Source organism: Leiobunum rupestre, chromosome 5 (genome assembly GCF_980474605.1).
Source record: "Leiobunum rupestre chromosome 5, qqLeiRupe1.1.hap1, whole genome shotgun sequence".
Taxonomy (NCBI): Eukaryota; Metazoa; Arthropoda; class Arachnida; order Opiliones; family Sclerosomatidae; genus Leiobunum; species Leiobunum rupestre.
Window position 1 is genome coordinate 7,278,343 of NC_143388.1, and position 25,534 is coordinate 7,303,876.

Sequence of the window (25,534 nt, forward strand, 5' to 3'; positions counted from 1 at the left end):
CATGTAATTCTCAATTAAAAGTATATTTTATTATGTTGTTTAATGTGTATTCGTCACTATATTCGTTTTCTTAACGTCTGATAAAGATGAACCGCTTCCCACACATTATCATATACAATATTGTCGTCGTTTCCCAAATTGCGCTACTCCGCGGCGCCACGTCTATGCTAGATGGACGAGTTGGTAAAGACTAAGGAAAATTACCACCGGGTAGCGGGAGAACTTTAGTAAATCTACCACCGGGTAGCGGGAGAACTTTAGTAAATCTACCACCGGGTAGCGGGAGAACTTTAGTAAATCTACCACCGGGTAGCGGGAGAACTTTAGTAAATCTACCACCGGGTAGCGGGAGAACTTTAGTAAATCTACCACCGGGTAGCGGGAGAACTTTGGTAAGTCTACCACCGGGTAGCGGGAGAACTTTGGTTAATCTACCACTGGGTAGCGGGAGAACTTTGGTAAATCTACAACCGGGTAGCGGGAGAACTTTGGTAAATATACCACCGGGTAGCGGGAGAACTTTGGTTAATCTACCACCGGGTAGCGGGAGAACTTTGGTAAATCTACCACCGGGTAGCGGGAGAACTTTGGTTAATCTACCACCGGGTAGCGGGAGAACTTTGGTTAATCTACCACCGGGTAGCGGGAGAACTTTGGTTAATCTACCACCGGGTAGCGGGAGAACTTTGGTTAATCTACCACCGGGTAGCGGGAGAACTTTGGTAAGTCTACCACCGGGTAGCGGGAGAACTTTGGTAAGTCTACCACCGGGTAGCGGGAGAACTTTGCTAAATCTACCACCGGGTAGCGGAAGAACTTTGGTAAATCTACCACCGGGAAGCGGGAGGTCTTTGGTTAATCTACCATGAGGTATTTGAAAACGTATGATAAAGAAGTAAAGATATCACCATACATTTTTGAAACAATAATTTAATACCTGATGTAAACTAAACAAAACTAACAAAAAATATCCCAACTTTATATCAGTATGCGTATAAAACTATTTTTCGCGTTGAAAATCAACTTTAACCTAATAATAAAACTAGAAATATGTACAAAACTTCGCTTTCTATTTACATTTTGGTACACGATTACGGAGATAATTAAAAGAAATTATACATATAAGTCTAATATACGTTTCATAATAATAATAATACCACAGTCTACAAGTGACTTGAACTTAAAGGTATACCGACACATAATAAAGAGGTTAAGCACGCGAAAGACATCGAGTGGATCTTGAAGTCTGACGACTTCTAGTTTAATAAATGCGTATTATCTTCGACGTATTTCCGCGTTCTTAGTCTCAGTATTAATTTTCTCTAGAGCTTCAATTTAATGAAAAACAAGCTGACTTTTTATGGTCGACATAATTCCCAAATAATTTAAAATAGTCCAAAAATTTTGACTAGAAAAATGCCGTATATGTTCCAGTATTAAGCGCAATACATTCATAGCAAAAATAAATGAATGATTTAGAATATCAACCAAACAGAAAATGTTTAACAAATTGTGGAAGGTCCTCTATTCGAGTATCGTCAAAGGTCCGGGTCGTCTGTGTCGTACCCTTCCAACAGCACTTTCGTCTCGGCCTTCTTTTGTCTTCAAAAATTAAATTAAATTAATCAATATCTCAAGATTTTCAGCGACATGTAAGCCAACTTAATGTATAGCTATAAATTCCTAAACTTGGTAGGCGTATATTTAGGTCGCTCGTTTCCAGCCTAAGCGTACCAAGATACTCAAACCTTTGGGCCGCATAAAAATCGCAGACACAAAGGACACGAGAGGAAGTTTCCCCCTCTGCTGGCACATAGGACTCTCACTGATGCTAATCAGATGCTAACGTATGGCTAAAGTGGGCTAAAACCAAAATTGAGTTGTATTTGTAAGTCGTCCACTTGCCGTCATGTGCCCGAGCCATGAACCTCAGGTAGGCGTATTAAAGGCCGCCATCATGTACCTCAAACAGGTGGGTTAAAGGAAGCCTTCATGTACCTCAAACTGGTGGCTTAAAGGCCGCCGTCATGTACCTCAAACAGGTGGGTTAAAGGCCACCATCATGTACCTCATACTGGTGGGTTAAAGGCCGCCGTCATGTACCTCAAACAGGTGGGTTAAAGGCCGCCTTCATGTACCTCAAACAGGTGGGAAGGCCGCCATCATGTACCTCAAACTGGTGGGTTAAAGGCCACCATCATGTACCTCAAACAGGTGGGTTAAAGGCCACCATCATGTACCTCAAACTGGTGGGTTAAAGGCCGCCGTCATGTACCTCAAACAGGTGGGTTAAAGGCCGCCATCATGTACCTCAAACAGGTGGGTTAAAGGCCGCCGTCATGTACCTCAAACAGGTGGGTTAAAGGCCGCCATCATGTACCTCAAACAGGTGGGTTAAAGGCCACCGTCATGTACCTCAAGTAGGCATGTTAAAGGCCGCCGTCATGTACCTCAAGTAGGCATGTTATAGGCCGGCGCTGTGTACCTCAAGTAGGCTCGTATAGGGTCATCAACATGTATCTGAAATAGCTATGTCTAAGGCCACCGCCGTGTACCTCAAGTACGAGTAATTTAAGGCCCACGCCCTATACTTCCGGTAAATCTTTCAAATGCCCCAAATGAAGAAAGATATCCTACTTGTTTCCCTTCCTTCTGTGGAGGATTCCATGACCCTGGTTAGTTTGAGGAATCCCGTCACTGCCCCCTCGATGGATGACCCCTTCCGTTTCGTCCATCATGCGCATAATCACAGCTTGGTCACTGGCGTCTATCGGCGCAACTGAAATGTCTCTCACCGCTCTGAACTTGCCGCAATTGTTCAAATGCTCGTTTTCCAAACGGAAAAAGTTCCACACGAAGCGCCTAGAAAGACAAGGAAGTGAGGAAAAGCTTGATAACACTACCCACGTTTGCATTCAGCTGCTAAGAATATGTCACAATAGCATTAGTCTCTAGTTCTACCTCGGCATACTTTGTAGCTTAAGTTCGTCCGCTTTATAATGACAAAACTTAAAACTTCGGGTTCCTTTTCCCAGAAACACTTGTAAACTAGCTCATGGATGACGATTGTCTGTGTGAAAGCGTACCAAGAGCAAATGGAATGCAGACGAGCTTTCACCACAGCTCGCGTGGCATAAAAGGCTTGGCACCACCCTCCTACGCATAGTAAATCGGGCATCTGAATTAACGGTATTAAAAGTCGCTAGCTGTCTTGGACCTAAGGTGGTACCTCGGCAGACGAGCTTTCGCTACAAAGTACGCTAGGGTGGGCCTTAGAATCTCAGCGGTTCCATATTCTCAGGTACCTGAATTCCTTCTCGTTCATACCTGATAACTTCGAGCGGCGCCAAGCAGGACACCATATAATCCGACTCTATGCCCGCCTCGTTCAAAGAAACCGATAGTGTCCAACCAAACCTCAAAATGAAGTCTTCAAACACGGCGAAATAATAATAACCCTAGGAAATAATTAAAAATGAAATCAGACACTTGATCGCAACGCGTACGTGCATTTGGACATACCGGAGAAGAGTAGACAATTTCTTCCCTCAGAAATTTGTTTTCGGAGTTCTCTTCCAAAAGACCCCAATCCATTTTGATGTCCCACGCGTACGTGTAACAAGAACTAATTAACGCGGAGAGAATCCAAAGGAAAAAGTATGGATTTTGCAAGGAAGAATCGTAAATATCTAGAGGAAATAGGGGTCAGATATTAAATACTCTGAGCAAGGTGTATTTGATTGTCAGGGTGACCACAGAAAACCACAAAAATATTATAGGCTAATAGGAATTTTCTAGACGATGTACTAAGTGGTTTCTTTTCGCTTGTTCAGGGATTTCGGAGTAGGGTAAGAAGAGTAACGCTATGACGTCATTTTACTCCGATTCTGTGGTTGCGAATAGTTCGAGTCGGGGTAAAAACGTTTTTCCAAAATGGCTGCCTGTGGCCTTTTTAGCAGATATATTCTGACCAGGGGCGTAGGAACCAGGGGGGGGGGGGCAATGCCCCTACCTAGAATTTTGCTGGGAGGGGCAACTAATGTGATTGCCCCCTCCAATTTTTTGGTCAATTGAAATCTTCAAAAGGCTCAAGTTCTCATTTTAAAACCATATAAAGCTTATAGAACCTCAACTGTGTAGTAAAAAGTACACATGCATTCGGAGAAGCTACACTCCCATTAATAATTCCAAATCATTCTCCAGACGCCTTTTTGTTTCACTTTACCCCCTCCAACTTCTAGGACGTTCCTACGCCCCTGATTCCGACTAGCAGACGACCAAATCCGATTAACTCCTTTACACCTCCTTTTCAGGAGTAAAAGGAGTAGCCCTAATACTCCGGAACAAGTGAATAGTTTATGGGGCGGAGTAATTCTCATCCCCGGAACGAGCGAATAAAATGTTTTATGTTAAAACGAGTACACTTTTAGTCCGAGAACAGGCGAAGAGAAACCATTTTATATGGAAAACATTTTGACTCTAGTCTGCGTGACGTGATTTCCATTAAGCTGTTTCATACCATTGCCCCCTGGATTAAGAGAAGGCCTAGAAATGGGCAGGTGTTGAATTTTTGAAAATGGCAAAATCAATTTTAGATTTATGCCTCTGTTGGCCGAAAGATGGCCCTAGATCTTTCCATTTTGACGTCATCAAGTCAGGCTGACAGCGAAAGATCGGCTGCTATTGCTTAAGGGTATTGGCTTATGCGATAATATTTAAAATTCCCGCCTTCATCGTCTCGATATAAAGGTTGGAAATCGCGCCATCTACTGAGTGTTTCGCGAGCGTGTAAAAAATGTTTGCCGCCCCCTGTAGAAAAACGATTTCTAGGCCTTCTCTTAATCCAGGGGGCAATGTTCATACAATTGCAACTGCTCAAGTAGGAAAAATTCCCATAAAAATAGGAAAATAGTGTAACTATATACTAAGGCATTGTAATTATAGGAAAAATCATAAAATATGAAAGATGTGGTCAACCTGGATTGTCGCAATACTTACTTCTGTTCTCTTTGAACAGTGTTGAAAATACAATGACGAAGAATGTTGTCGAGTACTTTCCGGCATTGGCCAAATGAGGGACAGCCTCTCTGGTGTCCCTGAAACGCCTTAAGCACTGTGCGAAACGAAACCACGCGGGCAAACAAGCCACAACTGGACGTATTGTCATGCCGAATCGATTTGTCGTACATACGTCAGCGTCTTAAAAAACAATAACCTTTTGTAGAAAGTGTTGACATTGAAAAAGTACAGAAGAATAAGAAATTACCATTATTCGTGCTCCAATTTTGAATACTAACGTAGAAGCACACGAAATACTGGAAATCAAGAAGAGCAGGCACTAGACTATTTAGTTGATCAGCCAGCCAAAAGTCGGCGAAACCAACATGAAAAAAAGGAGCAGCAACTACACGACCCTAAAAGAAAATATCTTCAATGCGTGTAACAAAAGCCGCGACGTGTGTCACGCGGGTAGTGTTCCTACGGGGACCTGACCCTGACTGTCGCAAACTAAGTCGGGGTTTTCCATTTTTCGGGCTTATGTTTTCGTAATGTAATTTTAAAGTTTCGCGCCGACGCACCCCGCTAAAATCCTAAAAATATAGGTTCCTTCTCTCCCTTTTTTCGTGGGCGACAATAGAATGATCCGTATGACCTTCGGCTAATGCCGCTGACGTAGTTCTCGCTTGACGCTTGATTCCGACTTTAGTCGCTTATTTAAGTTTAAGTTTCATAATGGCCGTTGTTTCGGGCTCTCTCAGTCTCAGCTAAGGAGTGTGGAGTTACAACGTTTGTAAATAACTTGAGAATTTATGAAACAACTTACTTAAACAATTACAATGTCTAAGCATAAACATTAAAAAAAAAAGATAATAGACCTCTATTTTAATATCTACTTATCTTATCTATTGTTACTATTACTAATAGTCCGTAGGCTCAGAGGCTGGCTGACACAAGATACACTATCTAATCTAAACCAGTAAAATTGGGGTATTTTTAAGAAAATTTTATTCAAAATAAATACCAAGAATTTCCCATCCCCGACCCAGACTTCTTTTTCGCGGGGTTAGACCCACCCCGACCCCGACTTTATTTTGACCCCGTACGAGCACTACACGCGGGTCCCAAAGAGTTTAAATAATATAACAGGAAAAAAAAAAGTTTGAAAAAGAACAAATATTCATTCAATAGCAATTATTTTCGATCATTAATAAAATATATTTTGTATTTTAAGATTTATTCTAAAAACTGCCAAAACAATTCAAGAAATATATATTTTTCTCTAAATCATTATTCAATAGCTGTTCCTTGAAGGAGCTAAATCCCAAGGGCCATAGAATCGTTTAAATCTTAAGAGTGTGGCTGCAAAATCACTTGTTTCGGCCCGAATGTTTCCAACGTTTCTGTGGCTCTTTAATGGCTCCCTACAAACTTATTTGTGAAGGAATACCCATATATATCCCAAACAGAGCTACCGAGAGCGGACCCGGGCACCGAAAAAATATTCATTTCGGGCCCCAATAGAGCTGAAACTTTTACAGATAACTATTCATTTTAGGGGACCGCTTTTATTGGCCACCGAGGTTGTACGGGCCCCCGGTAATTTGTACCCCCCAGACAGTCTAAATAATGAACAGATATAGCGACGTCATTAGATGTTACTTACAAGATTCCTAAGGAGCCAAAATCGCGCGTGATGTCTCAAAGTATGAGTTGGATTAATCAGGAAGATTATCATTATAACAATTAATGCTAAAGGATTAGCGTAGGCCGGAATGGATAAAGCACTGCTGTACAGAAATGCTAGAACACTCAAAGACCACATTACACCGAAGATGGCCGCCATCTAGCAAAAGAAAACCAATAATTTTTATTTACTGAAGATTTCCTGGGTTCAAGTTGGTGGTCAACAGAAAATCAAATGGAATACAATTTTCTGCCAGGCGATTTCCGTCGAGTCCATAATGCTGTGTTTCACTAGGACAAAGAGCAACTACGGTAAGCGTGGACGCAAATATTCTGGTTATTCCCAATAGAATTTTTTTGCGTCGTGGCTAACTGAGAAGCGGCTACAGCCTCTGCTCCCAATTTCATTGGTTGTGGATTACGTCATCTTGTTTCTTTTTGTGGTTTATGAAATTCGCGAATCTACTGCTACGTCTATTTTTAGCAGCGTTTTGGTTAGTTTATGTTAAGTTTATGTTAAGTTTATGTTAAGCTTATGTTACGTTAAATTAAGTTACTATTAATTACTAAGGTCATATCGGATTTTTGACCAATGAAAATTTGGGACCATTGCTACGTTAAGTCACACGTGCTCGCTTTCAGGTCGTTTTGGTCCAAGTGAAAAGCAGCCTTGAACCTTGGACGAATAATTACTGGACCAGAAACCAAATGGTCCGCTTGGTGCTTTTACGGCAGCGCCGCTTGTAGCGTCAAGTATTGGAAACATTTCTATCCAAAAACTAAACACGTGCCCAATATCAGCGGACGACGTTATCCCTAGCGTTCTTAGCTCGTCACTGTCGTCAAAGCTTACACCATGGTCCATGCTTACACCTATATTTTAATTTTGACTAGGCATTATTAAATTTATGATCTATTTAAACCGTCACACAAACTATATATGCAAAAACCTTAAAGTTAACTTCCTATTAAATTAATTAGATCATTACCCTTTCATTTTTATTCCAATACAATTATTACTAAATAATAATAATCTAAAGCCTATTAATATTCCAAAAGCCTCACTTCTATTAAAAACAGCAGGGCAGACGACGGATTGCGGGTCATCTGACATTATTACGAACGTGTTTTGTACTTGGATATAAATATTTCGCGATTCTCCCGGTATTAGCGCTGACGAACGTTGCAAATTATGGAACCGGGGATTTTGCTTAGGTTTCGAGTCCAGTAATTATACGTCCAAGCTTGAACCCAACATCAGACAAGTCGCCATGGAACTTGTCTTACCTCCATTAAATGTTGCTCCGAAAGGTGGTTCCTCGGATCTAATTCAAAAATAAGTACATGGTTGACCCCCGAGGTCCTCCATCCATATACATTGATTCCCATCAGAAACATGAAGAGGATGATCAGCAATGTTCCCCTGTAGAGTCGCACTACGATGCGCCAATCATTCTCATTGTCCGTAAAAGCGCCGGACAAAACTACAGCTATCACTAGAATTACGAATGCCCCCGAAAAAAGACCGACTTTGAAGGTCGTCCAAGGTGATGGCTACAAAAAATTATTTAAAAAAAGTAAGATTTCTGCGCGTGATAACTATAAAGAGATGATGACAACGTACTTGATCATTCAGTGGAGGAACCCTAAGCCTTTTCATGGCTCTCTGACGATCACCACCCTCAAGTTCACTGGTAAAAAGCGTCTTGACAGAAAAATTGCAATTAAGTTACATCTTGTAAGTTGTCGTGCGTCGTGCCATTATAAGTAAAATTAAAAAAGCTGCTTTCCGGCGATTCACAGGCAGCGTGGCGCTGACTTATTTCAAATATACAATTTCAGTAATTAACCTTTTCGGTTTTCATAGAGCCGCGTTGCGGACAACACGAAAAGTTAACAATATGCTTAGCAGACGAAAATCTTGCCATTTATAAGCTAGGTTTCTCTATGCAAACGTAAAGGGCTGCTACCAGTCTCGGAAATAAGAAATTTTCGAAGTGGTCATTGGGACCACTGACCCTCGCTCCATTTTTTCTGGTGGTCCGATGCTTGAGTGCTTATTTATTGTTTTAAGGCTAGATTAATGATTGATTTGATTATATTTTTTCTGTGAAACTGCAAGTAACTGTTTCTATTGATGAGGGCTAGAAATAATAATTTTTAAAGTGGTCCCATTTAAATTTAGATTAAAAATTAAGAATTAATTAAGTAGTTCTGGGATTTGTAGTCCAATCAATTAATAAAGTCGATTTTGTCTGCTAGATCACCCTTATTTCCAAGCCTGGCTGCTCCAATCTGGTCAAACTGAGTGAATGGCGCGCCATCTACTATCAGAAATGATAAATGCTTAGCATATAATTTCCTTTGTCTCTTCGAAACCGAAATGGTAAACGGAAAAGCTGTCACAGATGGCGCCATAATAAAAATTAAAATGGCGTATTCCTTCCTTCTGCTGTGCTTCCCTCTGTGGCACCGCTTTTGACGTCGAAGTGTGAAACAATTTGCTCAAGTGCCATTTTATCTAAGCAGCTTTATATTTTTTTAACTAGGAGCAACAAACACAGCACCCCACACAAGGAGAACGCAACCCGTCCAAAGTCGTGTATTTTCTTGTGTACAGTTTTCATTGGTTTGACGCATTATCTCCTGCTGCCGTCGGAAGGGGAGAATTCAGAAATTGTCTTCCCCCCGCCCATATAACGTTCAGCGTAAAGGCTCGTCCAATGAAATTTGTACACAACACTGCGTTAGCGTGTTCAAATGCAAGCTGCGTTCTCCTTGTTTGGGATGTTGTGTTTGTTGCTCCTAGTTTTTACCCACAATAGCCACGGGTAGTATGTAATTACCTCAGTCTCTTGTATAAGTTTATCTATGTCTTTACTAGTATGGAAGGGTGAAGCTTCTACGTGCGATTGCCGCCATCTTGCTCCAGCGTCGGTTTCTAGTAACTAACAAAGAGATTGTACAGCGGCACTTTTATTATAAAATTAAAAGACATACTTCAAGATCTAGTGTAAGTTTTGGTATCGAGAAACGTCGATTAATCGTTGCGTAAAGCTAAAGATTCCACTAGCGCGTATAATAATGTATTTCTTTACACGCGTAAAAACCTTTATCAGGGTTCGTACAAATATTGCTAAATCGATTTCCCTGAAATTTAAAGGATTTCCCACTGCTATTACCCTAATATTGCCAGGTGCAAGATAACCTCAATTAAAACTAGGAGGTTCTAAGAGTTCCTCATTTCATGATTTTAGCTTAATTGGTTTCATATTATAATATACATATAATATTCATTTATTTATTATATTGTATAAAAAGGTCATAAAGTAAAATCTTTAATAACAACTTATTGATGTAAATTTATGGGGCGCCAAACCGGAAAAAACTAAATAACATTTCTAGAAATATTTCAACACTTCTAGAAATATTTCAACCCTTCTAGAAATATTTCAACCCTTCTAGAAATATTTCAACCCTTCTAGAAATATTTCAACCCTTCTAGAAATATTTCAACCCTTCTAGGAATATTTCAACCCTTCTAGGAATATTTCAACCCTTCTAGGAATATTTCAACCCTTCTAGGAATATTTCAACCCTTCTAGGAATATTTCAACCCTTCTAGGAATATTTCAACCCTTCTAGGAATATTTCAACCCTTCTAGGAATATTTCAACCCTTCTAGGAATATTTCAACACTTCTAGGAATATTTCAACACTTCTAGGAATATTTCAACACTTCTAGGAATATTTCAACACTTCTAGGAATATTTCAACACTTCTAGGAATATTTCAACACTTCTAGGAATATTTCAACACTTCTAGGAATATTTCAACACTTCTAGGAATATTTCAACACTTCTAGGAATATTTCAACACTTCTAGGAATATTTCAACACTTCTAGGAATATTTCAACACTTCTAGGAATATTTCAACACTTCTAGGAATATTTCAACACTTCTAGGAATATTTCAACACTTCTAGGAATATTTCAACACTTCTAGGAATATTTCAACACTTCTAGGAATATTTTAACCATTCTAGGAATATTTTAAAATTACCTATTAATTTTAAGAATCCTATATATTTTAATAGACTTTCTATAGATATTTTAAAGCGTTTCCTAGTTATTTTAAGAGAGACGTTTCCTATGTCAACGGTACAAATACCATCCCGTCAACGGTACAAGTACCATCATTGTTCGCCTTTACAGTGTTCACACTCAACTCTGCGATTGGAACCCACAAGCGCTGCTTTCTCTTCCGCGTTTTGCCGAAAACATTTCTATGTCCGTAAAATATATAGGAAACGTCTCTCTTAAAATAACTAGGAAACGCTTTAAAATATCTATAGAAAGTCTATTAAAATATATAGAATTCTTAAAATATATAGAATTCTTAAAATATATAGAATTCTTAAAATATATAGAATTCTTAAAATATATAGAATTCTTAAAATATATAGAATTCTTAAAATATATAGAATTCTTAAAATATATAGAATTCTTAAAATATATAGAATTCTTAAAATATATAGAATTCTTAAAATATATAGAATTCTTAAAATATATAGAATTCTTAAAATATATAGAATTCTTAAAATATATAGAATTCTTAAAATATATAGAATTCTTAAAATATATAGAATTCTTAAAATTGATAGGTAATTTTAAAATTGATAGGTAATTTTAAAATTGATAGGTAATTTTAAAATTGATAGGTAATTTTAAAATTGATAGGTAATTTTAAAATTGATAGGTAATTTTAAAATTGATAGGTAATTTTAAAATTGATAGGTAATTTTAAAATTGATAGGTAATTTTAAAATTGATAGGTAATTTTAAAATTGATAGGTAATTTTAAAATTGATAGGTAATTTTAAAATTGATAGGTAATTTTAAAATTGATAGGTAATTTTAAAATTGATAGGTAATTTTAAAATTGATAGGTAATTTTAAAATATTCCTAGAGTTTAAAAATATTCCTAGAGTTTAAAAATATTCCTAGAGTTTAAAAATATTCCTAGAGTTTAAAAATATTCCTAGAGTTTAAAAATATTCCTAGAGTTTAAAAATATTCCTAGAGTTTAAAAATATTCCTAGAGTTTAAAAATATTCCTAGAGTTTAAAAATATTCCTAGAGTTTAAAAATATTCCTAGAGTTTAAAAATATTCCTAGAGTTTAAAAATATTCCTAGAGTTTAAAAATATTCCTAGAGTTTAAAAATATTCCTAGAGTTTAAAAATATTCCTAGAGTTTAAAAATATTCCTAGAGTTTAAAAATATTCCTAGAGTTTAAAAATATTCCTAGAGTTTAAAAATATTCCTAGAGTTTAAAAATATTCCTAGAGTTTAAAAATATTCCTAGAGTTTAAAAATATTCCTAGAGTATGAAAATATTCCTAGAGTTTGAAAATATTCCTAGAGTTTGAAAATATTCCTAGAGTTTGAAAATATTCCTAGAGTTTGAAAATATTCCTAGAGTTTGAAAATATTCATAGAGTTTGAAAATATTCCTAGAGTTTGAAAATATTCCTAGAGTTTGAAAATATTCCTAGAGTTTGAAAATATTCCTAGAGTTTGAAAATATTCCTAGAGTTTGAAAATATTCCTAGAGTTTGAAAATATTCCTAGAGTTTGAAAATATTCCTAGAGTGTTAAAATATTCCTAGAGTGTTAAAATATTCCTAGAATTGTTAAAATATTGCTAGAAATTTTAAAATATTGCTAGAAATTTTAAAATATTTCTAGAAATGTTATTTAGTTTTTTCCGGTTTGGCGCCCCATATAAATTTGTGCTCTTTAAGGCAAACTTTCTGAACTATCATAAATTTCCCATATTTTTACAAAAAATTGATAGTTTCATAATGTTTTACTAAAAACTGATATTTTTTCCTGTTATTACTAAAAATTTAATTTTCCCATTTTTTACTAAAAAATGAGAATTTCCCTGACTTTTCTGCAAACCATTTAATTCCCTGATATTTCCAGGTATGTACGAACCCTGTTTGTACTTGCTAAAGTTTGAGATTGGGGCTTTATGGAAACTATGCATACGGCAAAAGTTGACGCAAAAAATTGTATTAGGCCTAACGGAAATTTTTTATGTTGAAGTTCACTGTAGCGTCGTTTTTGCCCTTAATACAATTTTAACGCGTCACCCTGTAGTCAGTGGTGAAATAAGGGTCGGACTGAAAAGGGGGTCAACTCTTGGCTTTGATTCTATCGTTCAAAAAACTTTTGTCATAAGTAACATAATCACGCAGAAGTATCCCATAAATGTATTTTCTTTAATAAGACTTTGTTCACACGATATGACGTAAATTACGTCACTTCCAACACCGTGACGAACCAGGTGTTTTGGGGAAAAGCGCAGAAGTTCTCGCTTCGACAATCGATAAATTGGCTCATGCCTCGCGATCGCGAGATTTGTTTCCATGGTAACAAGGAATATAAAACAATGCGGTTTATTAATAGATTTTTCCATAAAATAAAACCATAAAAAAATTAAAAGTTAAAATGTTTCTCTTGGCTTTAAGAGTTTGAGCTTTTTAGTACTTTATTGGCACGCGCATTTCGCACGTGGACTTCAAATTCCAAAATGTTTAACGACTTCAGAACGTGCTCTCTATCTTCAATAACTATAGATAGTGACGTAGAAAACAAATTTACACGTGACCCCCCGTATATAATGGAAACACCTATTGTATGTTTCGTGTAAATCAAGATCTCATTAATATCCCATTCTATAAAATCTGAGAAAACCACTCAAACATTTCACAAAGACTATTCGACCAAATTTGTGGGACTAGCAACTTTATCTATTCTTTGCTTTCAAAACTTTGACTCATTTTCGGTATTTTTGTGGGACAGACATCATGTATTTTTGTGGGCCAGACATCATATATTTTTGGGGGTATTTCTGGACATTTTGTTTTAAACCGAGCACAGGTTTGCCAGATAAATAATCTTATCTCCGTCAAAAATTTGGCCACTTAAGAAATCTGACGTACAAACAGTGGGAAATCGAAATAATTATTTCTGGAAATCTAGAAATCCACAAGAAATATTGGAAATACAGGATAAATATAGCAAATGCATTAGAAGTATTGGAAATATAGAGAAATTAACGGAAATATTTTCGATATTCCAAAGAAATGTTGTAAATCTCGAGAAATCCAAAGAAATATTGAAAATCTAGAAATATGGGAAATATTTGAAAGTAGCTACCCCATCGTGATTATGTTACATATCGTTTTTCCAGTTAAAATTATAAGTTGAATTTGAAGCCGCATTAAGCTGGTCTTAGATATATTTACCTTGTCATGCTTCTTTAAAATTTTTCTAAATCCAGTGAAATTGAGATTCTGATAGTTTTGTTGCAGAATCAAACTTAAGTAGAATTCGCTAAATGCAAGCTTTAGGTCGTGTATTTTCCTTGACTGAGTCCTCACTTGTTTGTGCCATGACTCCCGGCTTAAGGCTGCTTTCAAAGCAAACGTGGTTCTGGAAAAGAAAGTTGCGCACCATTCTTTCACCGAAATATTTGGACTATTTAAAAAGAGTTCACCTTTTCTCCTCAACCAAGCCCTCCTGTCTCGAGTAGTAGTTATTTAGTTCAGACTTCAGATTTGCATACTTTCTCGTTGCCTCCGCCATTTTCTCTGAAGAGTTCGAGAAAACGTTATTACAATGGCAATTCAAAGTAATTTAAAGTAATCAGCTTATTTGAGCTAGTCGATAAGTGGCTTATTTGACGTGTCACCCACACGATTACTACTGCCGCCTAGCGGAATTTGTTGGGCAAAAAACTTACCTCAATAAACTACAGATTTTGTTTCGCGTCAAAACATGGACGTCGCCATCGCTGCTCAGAATTTGGGAAGTAAGTAGGTGATTGAAGGATGTGATTTTAGAAACATTATCCCATAACTCCTTAAAGGGTATATAACCTCAGGTATTTAGTGTGGAACACCAACATTTTCAGCTCTAGCCGCTCTTGCCTTTGGCTTTAAAAATGTTTGGCGCCACTGTACAAGCGAAATTGAATGGGTCTTCCATAAATATTACTTTACAGGTTATATTCCCTTTTAAGCCATCCTATATTCCTTTGCAGGTATCCATACCTCTACTTGGAATGCTTATCCTGCCGTATCGCGTATGGTAAGAACACTTTGACGGCTTTGGCCCCGCCTACGAGAGAAAAAATCCCCTCTGCTCGCGCTCCCCTCACGTTGTCGTTTGTTAAATTAACATAGTGACGTCAAAAAAAACCGTCAGCCACAACGAGACGAAAATCTGCCGCGATAGGCATTCCAAGTAGAGGTATGGATTCCTTTCCTTTGCTATTTCTAAGTTGTTAAAGGATTAGGTTGATTTCTAGTACATAATATTATATATATTCAGCTAGGCTAATACCCAAGGCAACACCTTAAGCCCAAGTCAGCTAGCGACTTTTAATGCCTTTAAATAGGTGGCCGGGTTACAACGCATAGGATGGTGGTGTCAAGCACTTCAAGCCAACAGCTTCCTACACTTAACATTAACCCCAGCAAGTTTTTATGGAAAGGGGAAACCGACTTAGCCACCTTCCTCATGTTGCCTTCTTATAATGAAGGACATAATAAATTTGATTTGAAGAACTCTGTGTAAAATAACTTTTAACCAGTACGGGGAGTGCTCGCAAACTTAACGCGGAAGGAGTCGTTCAGAGTTTTCACGCTCTTCTTGCTGCGAGGCGAAAGTGCGATATTTATACATGACCGTAGTTTAAATAAAGGTACAAAGACTCATTTGAAAAATTCGGGAGGAATTTTAGTTAGATCCTCCCATTCCGTACCTCGTGATAACAGATCCGACCAATGATCATTTCTCAAATTTCCTGCCCTATTTCCCGAGGCTTGGGCAGGAAACAAGTCAAATTTTGCATGGTTGACAAGAACCAGCCAGACCGTATTTCGTTTTAGTCGGATTTAACCACTTGGTAAATTACATGTTTAAAACCGTTTTTTTTTAAGTATAGATTAATGTGCAAAAGCTATGAAAACAACCGAAATAATATTTATTTCGAATTAAATATGAATAACAAGAGTCATTCAATAAAGAAAGTACGAAACTAAAACTTTGTTTTGAATCGTTTTCAAAAATACTCAACACTAGGTGAAATACATCTTAGTGCCTGATATTAGTTTTTTTTAATGATGGTTTCATGCCGGTTTTAAACTGTCCGGTCAAAACCATACTGGCTTTTTAATTTTTAGAAAAAGCCGGTTTTTGGCCAACCCTGCAAATTGGATCGATTCTGTACCTCAGATTTCGATATTTCATTGTTTTACTTTGGTTTATTTTAAAAAATCCGTAAAAAAATTAAGAAATAAGTGAAAAGTTAAAAATTACCGAGATGATGAGGGTATTTTGTTCCCGAGACTAGGTGCCAATTAAACATACTTAAGGCCTTTTCACACGAGCCAACTTTTTGATCCAACTAGATGAGTCAACTTGAGTTGAGTAAACTAGTTGGTTCGTGTGAATAAAAGTTCGATGAGTTGATCCACCAAAAAAGTACGCCAGCATTTTGATTTGAAAAGTTGGCTCGTGTGAAAAGACCTTAACTTCCACGATACAGTATCGCTGCGTCCACTTTTTGACGCGAAACAAAGTCTGCAGAAACCGTAACGTTTTGTTTCTAAAGGTAAATTGTAAAAAGATTGCCGCTTTTGAACCCAACAAAATCCATAAAATTAAGTCTGCGAATGAATTGAATATTCTTGTAAAGAAAACGCTGGCCCAGGCTATATTTAATCATGTCAATGCTAAGCAAGCAAAAATGACTACGTCTTCTTAGACAACTCGAAGACCTCATTTTCAAAGTTAAGGGAATAACTCGACGAAATATCAGACTAAGAATATAAAAGAGTGTTTTTGGTAACTTACCAGAGAAGAAAGTGTTGATTTTCGCCAACTCTTTATCACAAAAGGTAAAAAATTCTTCTTCAAAAGTAGCGAAATACCGAGATATAAGGTTCTGCTCCACCACTAGACAAAAAGGAAAAACGTTTGTATTAGCCATTCAAATATTTCTGAGATGCCCTTCTCCAGAGCCATATCGAGGTCTATTTATGTATTCGTCTCTTACGAGAAGAGTACTCGTCTCTTACGAGAAGAGTACTCGTCTCTTACGAGAAGAGTACTCGTCTCTTACGAGAAGAGTACTCGTCTCTTACGAGAAGAGTACTCGTCTCTTACGAGAAGAGTACTCGTCTCTTACGAGAAGAGTACTCGTCTCTTACGAGAAGAGTATTCGTCTCTTACGAGAAGAGTATTCGTCTCTTACGAGAAGAGTATTCGTCTCTTACGAGAAGAGTATTCGTCTCTTACGAGAAGAGTATTCGTCTCTTACGAGAAGAGTATTCGTCTCTTACGAGAAGAGTATTCGTCTCTTACGAGAAGAGTATTCGTCTCTTACGAGAAGAGTATTCGTCTCTTACGAGAAGAGTATTCGTCTCTTACGAGAAGAGTATTCGTCTCTTACGAGAAGAGTATTCGTCTCTTACGAGAAGAGTATTCGTCTCTTACGAGAAGAGTATTCGTCTCTTACGAGAAGAGTATTCGTCTCTTACGAGAAGAGTATTCGTCTCTTACGAGAAGAGTACTCGTCACTTACGAGAAGAGTATTCGTCTCTTACGAGAAGAGTACTCGTCACTTACGAGAAGAGTATTCGTCCCTTACGAGAAGAGTATTCGTCCCTTACGAGAAGAGTATTCGTCTCTTACGAGAAGAGTATTCGTCTCTTACGAGAAGAGTACTCGTCTCTTACGAGAAGAGTATTCGTCTCTTACGAGAAGAGTACTCGTCTCTTACGAGAAGAGTACTCGTCTCTTACGAGAAGAGTACTCGTCTCTTACGAGAAGAGTACTCGTCTCTTACGAGAAGAGTACTCGTCACTTACGAGAAGAGTATTCGTCCCTTACGAGAAGAGTATTCGTCTCTTACGAGAAGAGTACTCGTCTCTTACGAGAAGAGTATTCGTCTCTTACGAGAAGAGTATTCGTCTCTTACGAGAAGAGTATTCGTCTCTTACGAGAAGAGTATTCGTCTCTTACGAGAAGAGTATTCGTCTCTTACGAGAAGAGTATTCGTCTCTTACGAGAAGAGTATTCGTCTCTTACGAGAAGAGTATTCGTCTCTTACGAGAAGAGTATTCGTCTCTTACGAGAAGAGTATTCGTCTCTTACGAGAAGAGTATTCGTCTCTTAGAGTATTCGTCTCTTACGAGAAGAGTATTCGTCTCTTACGAGAAGAGTATTCGTCTCTTACGAGAAGAGTACTCGTCTCTTACGAGAAGAGTACTCGTCTCTTACGAGAAGAGTATTCGTCTCTTACGAGAAGAGTATTCGTCTCTTACGAGAAGAGTATTCGTCTCTTACGAGAAGAGTATTCGTCTCTTACGAGAAGAGTACTCGTCTCTTACGAGAAGAGTACTCGTCTCTTACGAGAAGAGTACTCGTCTCTTACGAGAAGAGTACTCGTCTCTTACGAGAAGAGTACTCGTCTCTTACGAGAAGAGTACTCGTCTCTTACGAGAAGAGTACTCGTCTCTTACGAGAAGAGTACTCGTCTCTTACGAGAAGAGTACTCGTCTCTTACGAGAAGAGTACTCGTCTCTTACGAGAAGAGTACTCGTCTCTTACGAGAAGAGTACTCGTCTCTTACGAGAAGAGTACTCGTCTCTTACGAGAAGAGTATTCGTCTCTTACGAGAAGAGTATTCGTCTCTTACGAGAAGAGTATTCGTCTCTTACGAGAAGAGTATTCGTCTCTTACGAGAAGAGTACTCGTCTCTTACGAGAAGAGTATTCGTCTCTTACGAGAAGAGTATTCGTCTCTTACGAGAAGAGTATTCGTCTCTTACGAGAAGAGTATTCGTCTCTTACGAGAAGAGTATTCGTCTCTTACGAGAAGAGTATTCGTCTCTTACGAGAAGAGTACTCGTCTCTTACGAGAAGAGTACTCGTCTCTTACGAGAAGAGTATTCGTCCCTTACGAGAAGAGTATTCGTCTCTTACGAGAAGAGTACTCGTCTCTTACGAGAAGAGTACTCGTCTCTTACGAGAAGAGTACTCGTCTCTTACGAGAAGAGTACTCGTCTCTTACGAGAAGAGTACTCGTCTCTTACGAGAAGAGTACTCGTCTCTTACGAGAAGAGTATTCGTCTCTTACGAGAAGAGTATTCGTCTCTTACGAGAAGAGTATTCGTCTCTTACGAGAAGAGTATTCGTCTCTTACGAGAAGAGTATTCGTCTCTTACGAGAAGAGTATTCGTCTCTTACGAGAAGAGTATTCGTCTCTTACGAGAAGAGTATTCGTCTCTTACGAGAAGAGTATTCGTCTCTTACGAGAAGAGTATTCGTCTCTTACGAGAAGAGTATTCGTCTCTTACGAGAAGAGTATTCGTCTCTTACGAGAAGAGTATTCGTCTCTTACGAGAAGAGTACTCGTCACTTACGAGAAGAGTATTCGTCTCTTACGAGAAGAGTACTCGTCACTTACGAGAAGAGTACTCGTCACTTACGAGAAGAGTATTCGTCCCTTACGAGAAGAGTACTCGTCCCTTACGAGAAGAGTATTCGTCTCTTACGAGAAGAGTATTCGTCTCTTACGAGAAGAGTACTCGTCTCTTACGAGAAGAGTATTCGTCTCTTACGAGAAGAGTACTCGTCTCTTACGAGAAGAGTATTCGTCTCTTACGAGAAGAGTACTCGTCTCTTACGAGAAGAGTATTCGTCTCTTACGAGAAGAGTATTCGTCTCTTACGAGAAGAGTATTCGTCTCTTACGAGAAGAGTATTCGTCTCTTACGAGAAGAGTATTCGTCTCTTACGAGAAGAGTATTCGTCTCTTACGAGAAGAGTATTCGTCTCTTACGAGAAGAGTATTCGTCTCTTACGAGAAGAGTATTCGTCTCTTACGAGAAGAGTATTCGTCTCTTACGAGAAGAGTATTCGTCTGCCTATCTTTCTAATTTTATTTCTCAAAACTATTACACCAGGAAATATGAGTTATTAATTATTGAATATTCCTACGCAGTGTAATTTTAACATTTACATGATTATGATAAGTAATATGCTCCGCATTCAGTCGTGATGCGGTGTATTCATCCGCGGGTTGGCGGGAAATTCTCGATCAATGGAATCTGCGTGGAGCCTGCGAAGGTTCACGTTCCATTTCATTGGCCTAGATGGATACTTCTCTCGTAAAAGATAATTTATGAAGTTCTTATTTAACTAAAAAAACAGTACGACGGCGATAGAAAGCCCTATTGCAGATTTACGACAAGAAGCTACTTTTCTGAAATAGGGGTTTACAGACTTGCTTGACTTTTGCTCTCAGTAAGCGACCGCTAGTTGAAATAAGATTCGTTGAATTGGGGAAATCAGAAAAACCACTAGCTTCGCGAATCAGTCCTAGGCGTAAAACAAAACATTTCAATGATAAAGTTGTAGAGCATACTCGAAAACTCACACCCAAGGTGGTTATCACCGATTTTGTTGAAACCTTATGGTAGTATGAAAATTTCCTATGGCAACAGAAAATGTTTTGACCTCTCCATTTAAAAAACAACATGGGAGTTTCTCGGTTACCCAAATTTTGTTAAAATTAAACCAATCCTTGATCAATTTTACCCAAAATAGGTCAAAATTATCTTTTTGGGTAAGTTTTGAAAATTTAATTTTTTTAAGTAAGTACCCTCAGAAGAAAATAGGGGAAGTACGTATCTGTAGCTTTGAGCCATAGAAGTCGTCGTGTGACCCACGAAAATGCCTTTTTACGCATAATAAACCAAACTGAAAAAGTAGTTCCACTTTTGTTTTGATTCAACTCGGCTATAAACGACGAAAGCAAATACACCTTAGCTCAATTAGCAGAGAATGAGAAGGACATTATGTTACAATTGTTCTATTTAAGAAAAATTGATTTTTTAAACGATGTATTCATCCTCGATTTCCTGCCAAACCGTTTTGGCGCGAAAATTCGTGAAAAGTGACGCCTTTCCAAAGCTGACTAGAAGCGTACTTCCCCCTATTTTCTTCTGGTACCCTGTGAAACCGAGAAAATCCCATGCTTTTTTAAATGGAGATTTTTTTTCAAAGCCCATTGCAACTTTTCCCTTTGGAAATTTTCATACTACCATAAGGTCTCTACCCAACCCCAGAGTTTCAGCAAAATCGGTGATAACCACCTCGGGTAGTCTCCTTGTCAGTAATTAACTCATTTTTGGCTAAGTTATGAGATCAAGAATAAGCAGTTCGTACTAGGAAACAATATCATTTTCCGCAGACTTCTAAACGAAATAGGTTAAAATATATGTATATTCAATAAAACGTTTTTATTTAATCCAAAAGGTTCAAACATTTTATTGAATAACAAGTTTTGAATTTTACACATAACGTTCGATAATATCACCATCAGCTGCTAGTCAAGCCTCAGCACGATAAAATATTTCGAAATGAACGCTGATATCGTATCGGAAGTTACAAGACGGCCAGCTTCAATAACTATCTCCCGTAAGTGTTCCAAACTCGTAGCAGATACGTGGTCCGAGATGAAATTTCACAGAGGTGTTAGGTTGGGGACCATGGAGGTCATCGAAATGAACCGTTCCCAGGGAACTCGGTGTTAAACTGTTCTAGAGCAGCACAATTTTGATGTGTTGGCGCTCTGTCATGCTGCAACCAAAGACGCTTGAAATTGGCTTAAAATGAAATGGGGGGATCAAAAACGGTTGCCAATTTAGAAGTTTCAAACCGATTCGTGCGCGTTGGTCTTCGGCATGTAGTTATCCAGTTTTATTTTTAGGTTTTAAAGTATGCTCTACAACATTTTTATTGAAACTATTTGTCTATCCCCTACCCGTGAAATAAAATCGTAACAATATTTCAAATATTTTTAAAATTTACGAAATTTAAGCGTACCCTGCCTAACAAGTACAACAAGGCAAAAAAGAGTGGCTGAATTGTCTTATTTTCCATCCTCCTTGGTCATTTACTACTAACAACACCCTGTCTACCCTTGTCCACCCAAGTTGGATATCCCTTAGGTTTATAACCGCGGAATCAAATAATTTTCAACGGAAAACACTGCATTCTACAGAAAGGTTTCTATTTATTATTTGTCTTGTACAGCGCCCCCCCCCCCCCCCCCCGGAGTATAGACAGTATAGCGCCACATACATTCAAAAATTCTAACTAAATGTTTTGAATTCGTCTGCTAGCCTCAGTTGCTAGAGTGGTTCATTAATTAATAGTGTTTTCCATTTGATTGCTCAAGATTCACTTCGAATCTGTCTCTGACGTCATAGATCTCGCCCCATTCGACTAGAGTAAAACCGCAAATGGAACAGTCCATGAACATATTCCCGCGCTTTGTTGTTTTTCGCCTGTTGGTAATTTGAATTTTTGCGTCTTGGTCTGCCATTTTGCCAAAAAATAACTAAAAGGAATACGCGAAAATTTGCTCCGATCTCGATCCCAATCCGTTGATCTGTCGAAATCAGCAATCGGTTTTGGGCGATCTCGGAGCACCCACGAGCTAGAAATGGAACACGCGAAACTTGATCGGAGCAGATCCGAGCACGCAAATGGAACATAAAATGTTGATCAGAGCGATCTAAAGCGCTGAGAGCAGTCAAATGGAAAACGTTATAAGTCTTTGAGAATAGAGTAGAGCGAGCAGACGAAAAAAAAGGCAGCTTCTTACATTTTTTGCTAGTTTACATCACTAGTGTCACCCAAACATTTTAACTCAGCATGGGGCCTATATTCAGTAATGTACTAACAAAGAAACACAGTGGTACTCTTGGACCAAGATCTGACCATAAAAACATTTATTAGCATTTAAAATTAGTGCTCTGTATCATCAAACTGAAGATTACACCCAAACCAAAAAGCAGAAACAAACCACTCCAAAACCCAATTGTCATATATATATATTAAAAGTATTTCATATTTATTGTCCAATTAATGGAAACTTTACTTCAACTGGCTGTAAAAATATAATGAAAAAACAGTGTCCCTCGCCACCAAACTGGAAATTTTTGGCAAACCAGTAACCTGACGTCCTTAGTGCCAGTGAAATGGTCTAAAACAGTGACCATGGCCTAAAGAAATGAAATCCGAAGCTTACTCAAGCTTGAAGGTCCACAGAATCATTTGAATTTCATTAGTTTCCCGCACTAGTCTTCAAAACTAAAGCTGAAAACATTTCACAACATGATAGGTCGTATCCGCTACAGAATAGCAGGATACATTTTAAAATCGATGATTCTGTGGCCCTTTAAACGTTTTAGATAATAGACTTTAATACATTTTTAAGCATTAGTTAGTCTGAGAATAGTGAATTTAATGAGAAGATATATTGTGGAAATGCACATAATGTTAGTCTCTTCTCACCTTCTGAGGAAGGGGCTCTTTCCATTGCTGAATACAGCATTGCCTTCATTTCCTAAAAATTAAATTATATATGAATAGTACCATAAAAAATAGCATGAGTAGGTCAAAACTTATCCACCTATAGAAATGTTTACAGCTTTTGACTATCAATATAAATGTGAGTCTGACAAGACCTGAACTAAAAATTTTTGTATTAACAATTAATTTAAATGTTAGTATGTGATGTTAGATAAAAAAATTTAATCAAAATAATCCTTAGTGCAAATTTCCTTATTAATGATAAAATAATAGAAATAAATCATGTTTTATTTCAAAGAGTTGGTAAGGGCCTACACACTACGCTATATTTGTCCCATTTCATACACCCCAAGAAGTAAAATCATCTAAAAATTATCAAAAGAAAGCAATAACAAGTCTGAGGCCTCAGAATTTAAGTGTTTTTGATAGGGGTAGGATTAGTCTAGTTAGATATAGCTGAATGTCCTTAACAGCTGATTTCACTTGGAGGACAATATTCAAAGGCTTAATCTCATAACGGTACGATTACGAAGTCACTAAACATATAGAGCACTCTTTATTCGATTTACCTCGTATTGTATGTATTGCTTTCGCCATTCCGGTGTTATGTGAGCAGAGAGATGCTCGGCAAACTTCATTTTTTTTAACAGGCAACTTCAGTTTATTCCCTGCTGTCATTTACACCTTTCTTTTGTTCTAAATTTAGAGAGTATTATTTCTTGAATTGTTACATGCAAAGGGCTTTTTGCCAAGGGTTTAACTACGGTGACCAACCGGACAGCGCGGCGTCTGCTCTTCTGATAAGTCTGCTTCTTTTTCGCAGAGTTGCCAGACTTTGAAATAAATTGCCAAAATATTAGTTACCTTACTTATAAAACCAAATAAATAAACTTGGGGTGTTTTTCTTGATTTTACGATTCCCTTACGCTTAAAATAGGGGTCATTCACAAATTACGTAACACAGTATTAGGAAAGAGGGTTTTGTATAAGTTAGTGATGCTACAGGGCAGTGAAGGGGAACACATTAAATTTTTATAACGGAACCTTAAATGATCAATTATTTAACTAATTGTTGCAAATTTGATACATGTTTTATAATTTATAATTGCATGATTAGTTTTCCAGAATTAAAATAATTAATAATTAGGCTTAATTTTGAAAGAGTTTATTTACCATTTTAGGGTTAATTCGCAACCGAAAACTACCGATACGGCCCCTTTGGTTCGCTATTGAAACCTAGATAGCAGACGCTATTAGGTTTTCCTCATCAAATTCGTAAATTTGGCTTTATAATTAATTATATTTGCATTTTAGTATAATTTTTGCATCGTTTGCTTATATTTTGATATTATTTAAGAAAAAAACGTTCTTATGAAGCTAGATCGTAGGCGCAACCTCAGAAAAGCTAGCGCCGTTACACCATCTAGACTCGTTTCGCTCGCGAGTGCTATTATAATTGAGGAGGTTTGAGAACATTTTACTCAATCTTGGTGATAGAGGTTTTTCTAATAATGTTAGTCTTTGTTTGGAGGTTAAGAGCATAGATAATAATAAATAGACAAAATATTCTACGGGTGGTTAATACGGAAGCAACACCAAGCAGACAACCGGCAGTTGCACGTTATTCCTGGGGTACTACGTTTAAACGACGCCTGTCCAGTGAGAAAATACGAAAATCTATCACTTATTCGTGTTTGTAATCTTTTGGGTACTCTGATGTGATTCCCGAATATGTCCCCGCCTAACCAAGGATGGTCTAAACATGCGATTCCCTAGTTGCGGGCAGGGGGTGGGGGGGGGGGGGCAATGTGATAGCGTGGGGTAAAAAGTCGGAAAATTCAGTTCGGTTCAGTTTTAAATCTCGTATTCCCGGTCGGTGCTGGCTGCTGGAAGTCTAACCAATAAAAATCGGAACTGACGGACGAGGCCCGAGGTTTGATTTGAAGCGTAAATTTTCTTTATTTTACTGATCGGATTTTAAGTTACATTAACCAGATATAATATTAAACTAAGGTTTATTTTATTTTACTAAGGTGTAAACTAAAAAATCGTCATTAATCATAAGTTGGGTTAAATTGAAATTGTTGCGAAGTTTATCAAATACGTTGGTGCCTTCAATTGTAAATATGGACAAGTAATTGAATGCTTCATTTGTCATAATTTTTATTTTCTAAGCAAAGCTGTTTACAAAGAATAAATATATAGAAAAACATTTGAAATTAAGCATTTAAAACCTACTTTTACAAAAGGTAAATCAGGAGATTCCATCTCTTCATTGGGCAAAGATATTAATTTTGAAGCTTTTGTTTTCAAATTTCTTCCAAATTTCTTTGACAGCATACTCGTCAAAACTTACCCCTGAAATTATATTTAAAAAAAAACAGT

General features: G+C 37.6%; 1 protein-coding gene across 1 annotated transcript; it reads right to left on the reverse strand.

Moving 5' to 3' along the window:
• Window positions 1-1,436: 1,436 nt before the first annotated feature.
• LOC149943431 (solute carrier family 53 member 1) lies at window positions 1,437-23,973 on the reverse strand. The gene is made up of 15 exons (XM_090174774.1): window positions 23,719-23,973; window positions 23,132-23,183; window positions 16,618-16,719; window positions 14,255-14,348; window positions 14,004-14,190; window positions 9,531-9,632; window positions 8,309-8,389; window positions 7,972-8,238; window positions 6,665-6,844; window positions 5,267-5,414; window positions 4,999-5,199; window positions 3,523-3,689; window positions 3,328-3,458; window positions 2,638-2,862; window positions 1,437-1,602 (listed from the first exon to the last, which is right to left on the reverse strand). Exons 1-15 carry the CDS (start codon window positions 23,785-23,787, stop codon window positions 1,539-1,541), a joined length of 2,070 nt encoding a protein of 689 aa, XP_090030900.1. The 5' UTR covers window positions 23,788-23,973; the 3' UTR covers window positions 1,437-1,538.
• Window positions 23,974-25,534: the final 1,561 nt, after the last annotated feature.

What these genes read in the sequence shown, in the direction of transcription:
- LOC149943431 (XM_090174774.1), bottom strand. Translation starts at nt 23,787, where the DNA reads ATGAAGTTTGCCGAGCATCTCTCTGCTCACATAACACCGGAATGGCGA. An exon ending in CGGAGCAACATTTAATGGAG is followed by an intron (nt 6,845 to 7,971) that starts GTAAGACAAGTT and finishes TTCTTTTGCTAG; the next exon opens with ATGGCGGCCATCTTCGGTGT. An exon ending in CACAGAAGGAAGGGAAACAA is followed by an intron (nt 1,603 to 2,637) that starts GTAGGATATCTT and finishes TAATTTTTGAAG; the next exon opens with ACAAAAGAAGGCCGAGACGA.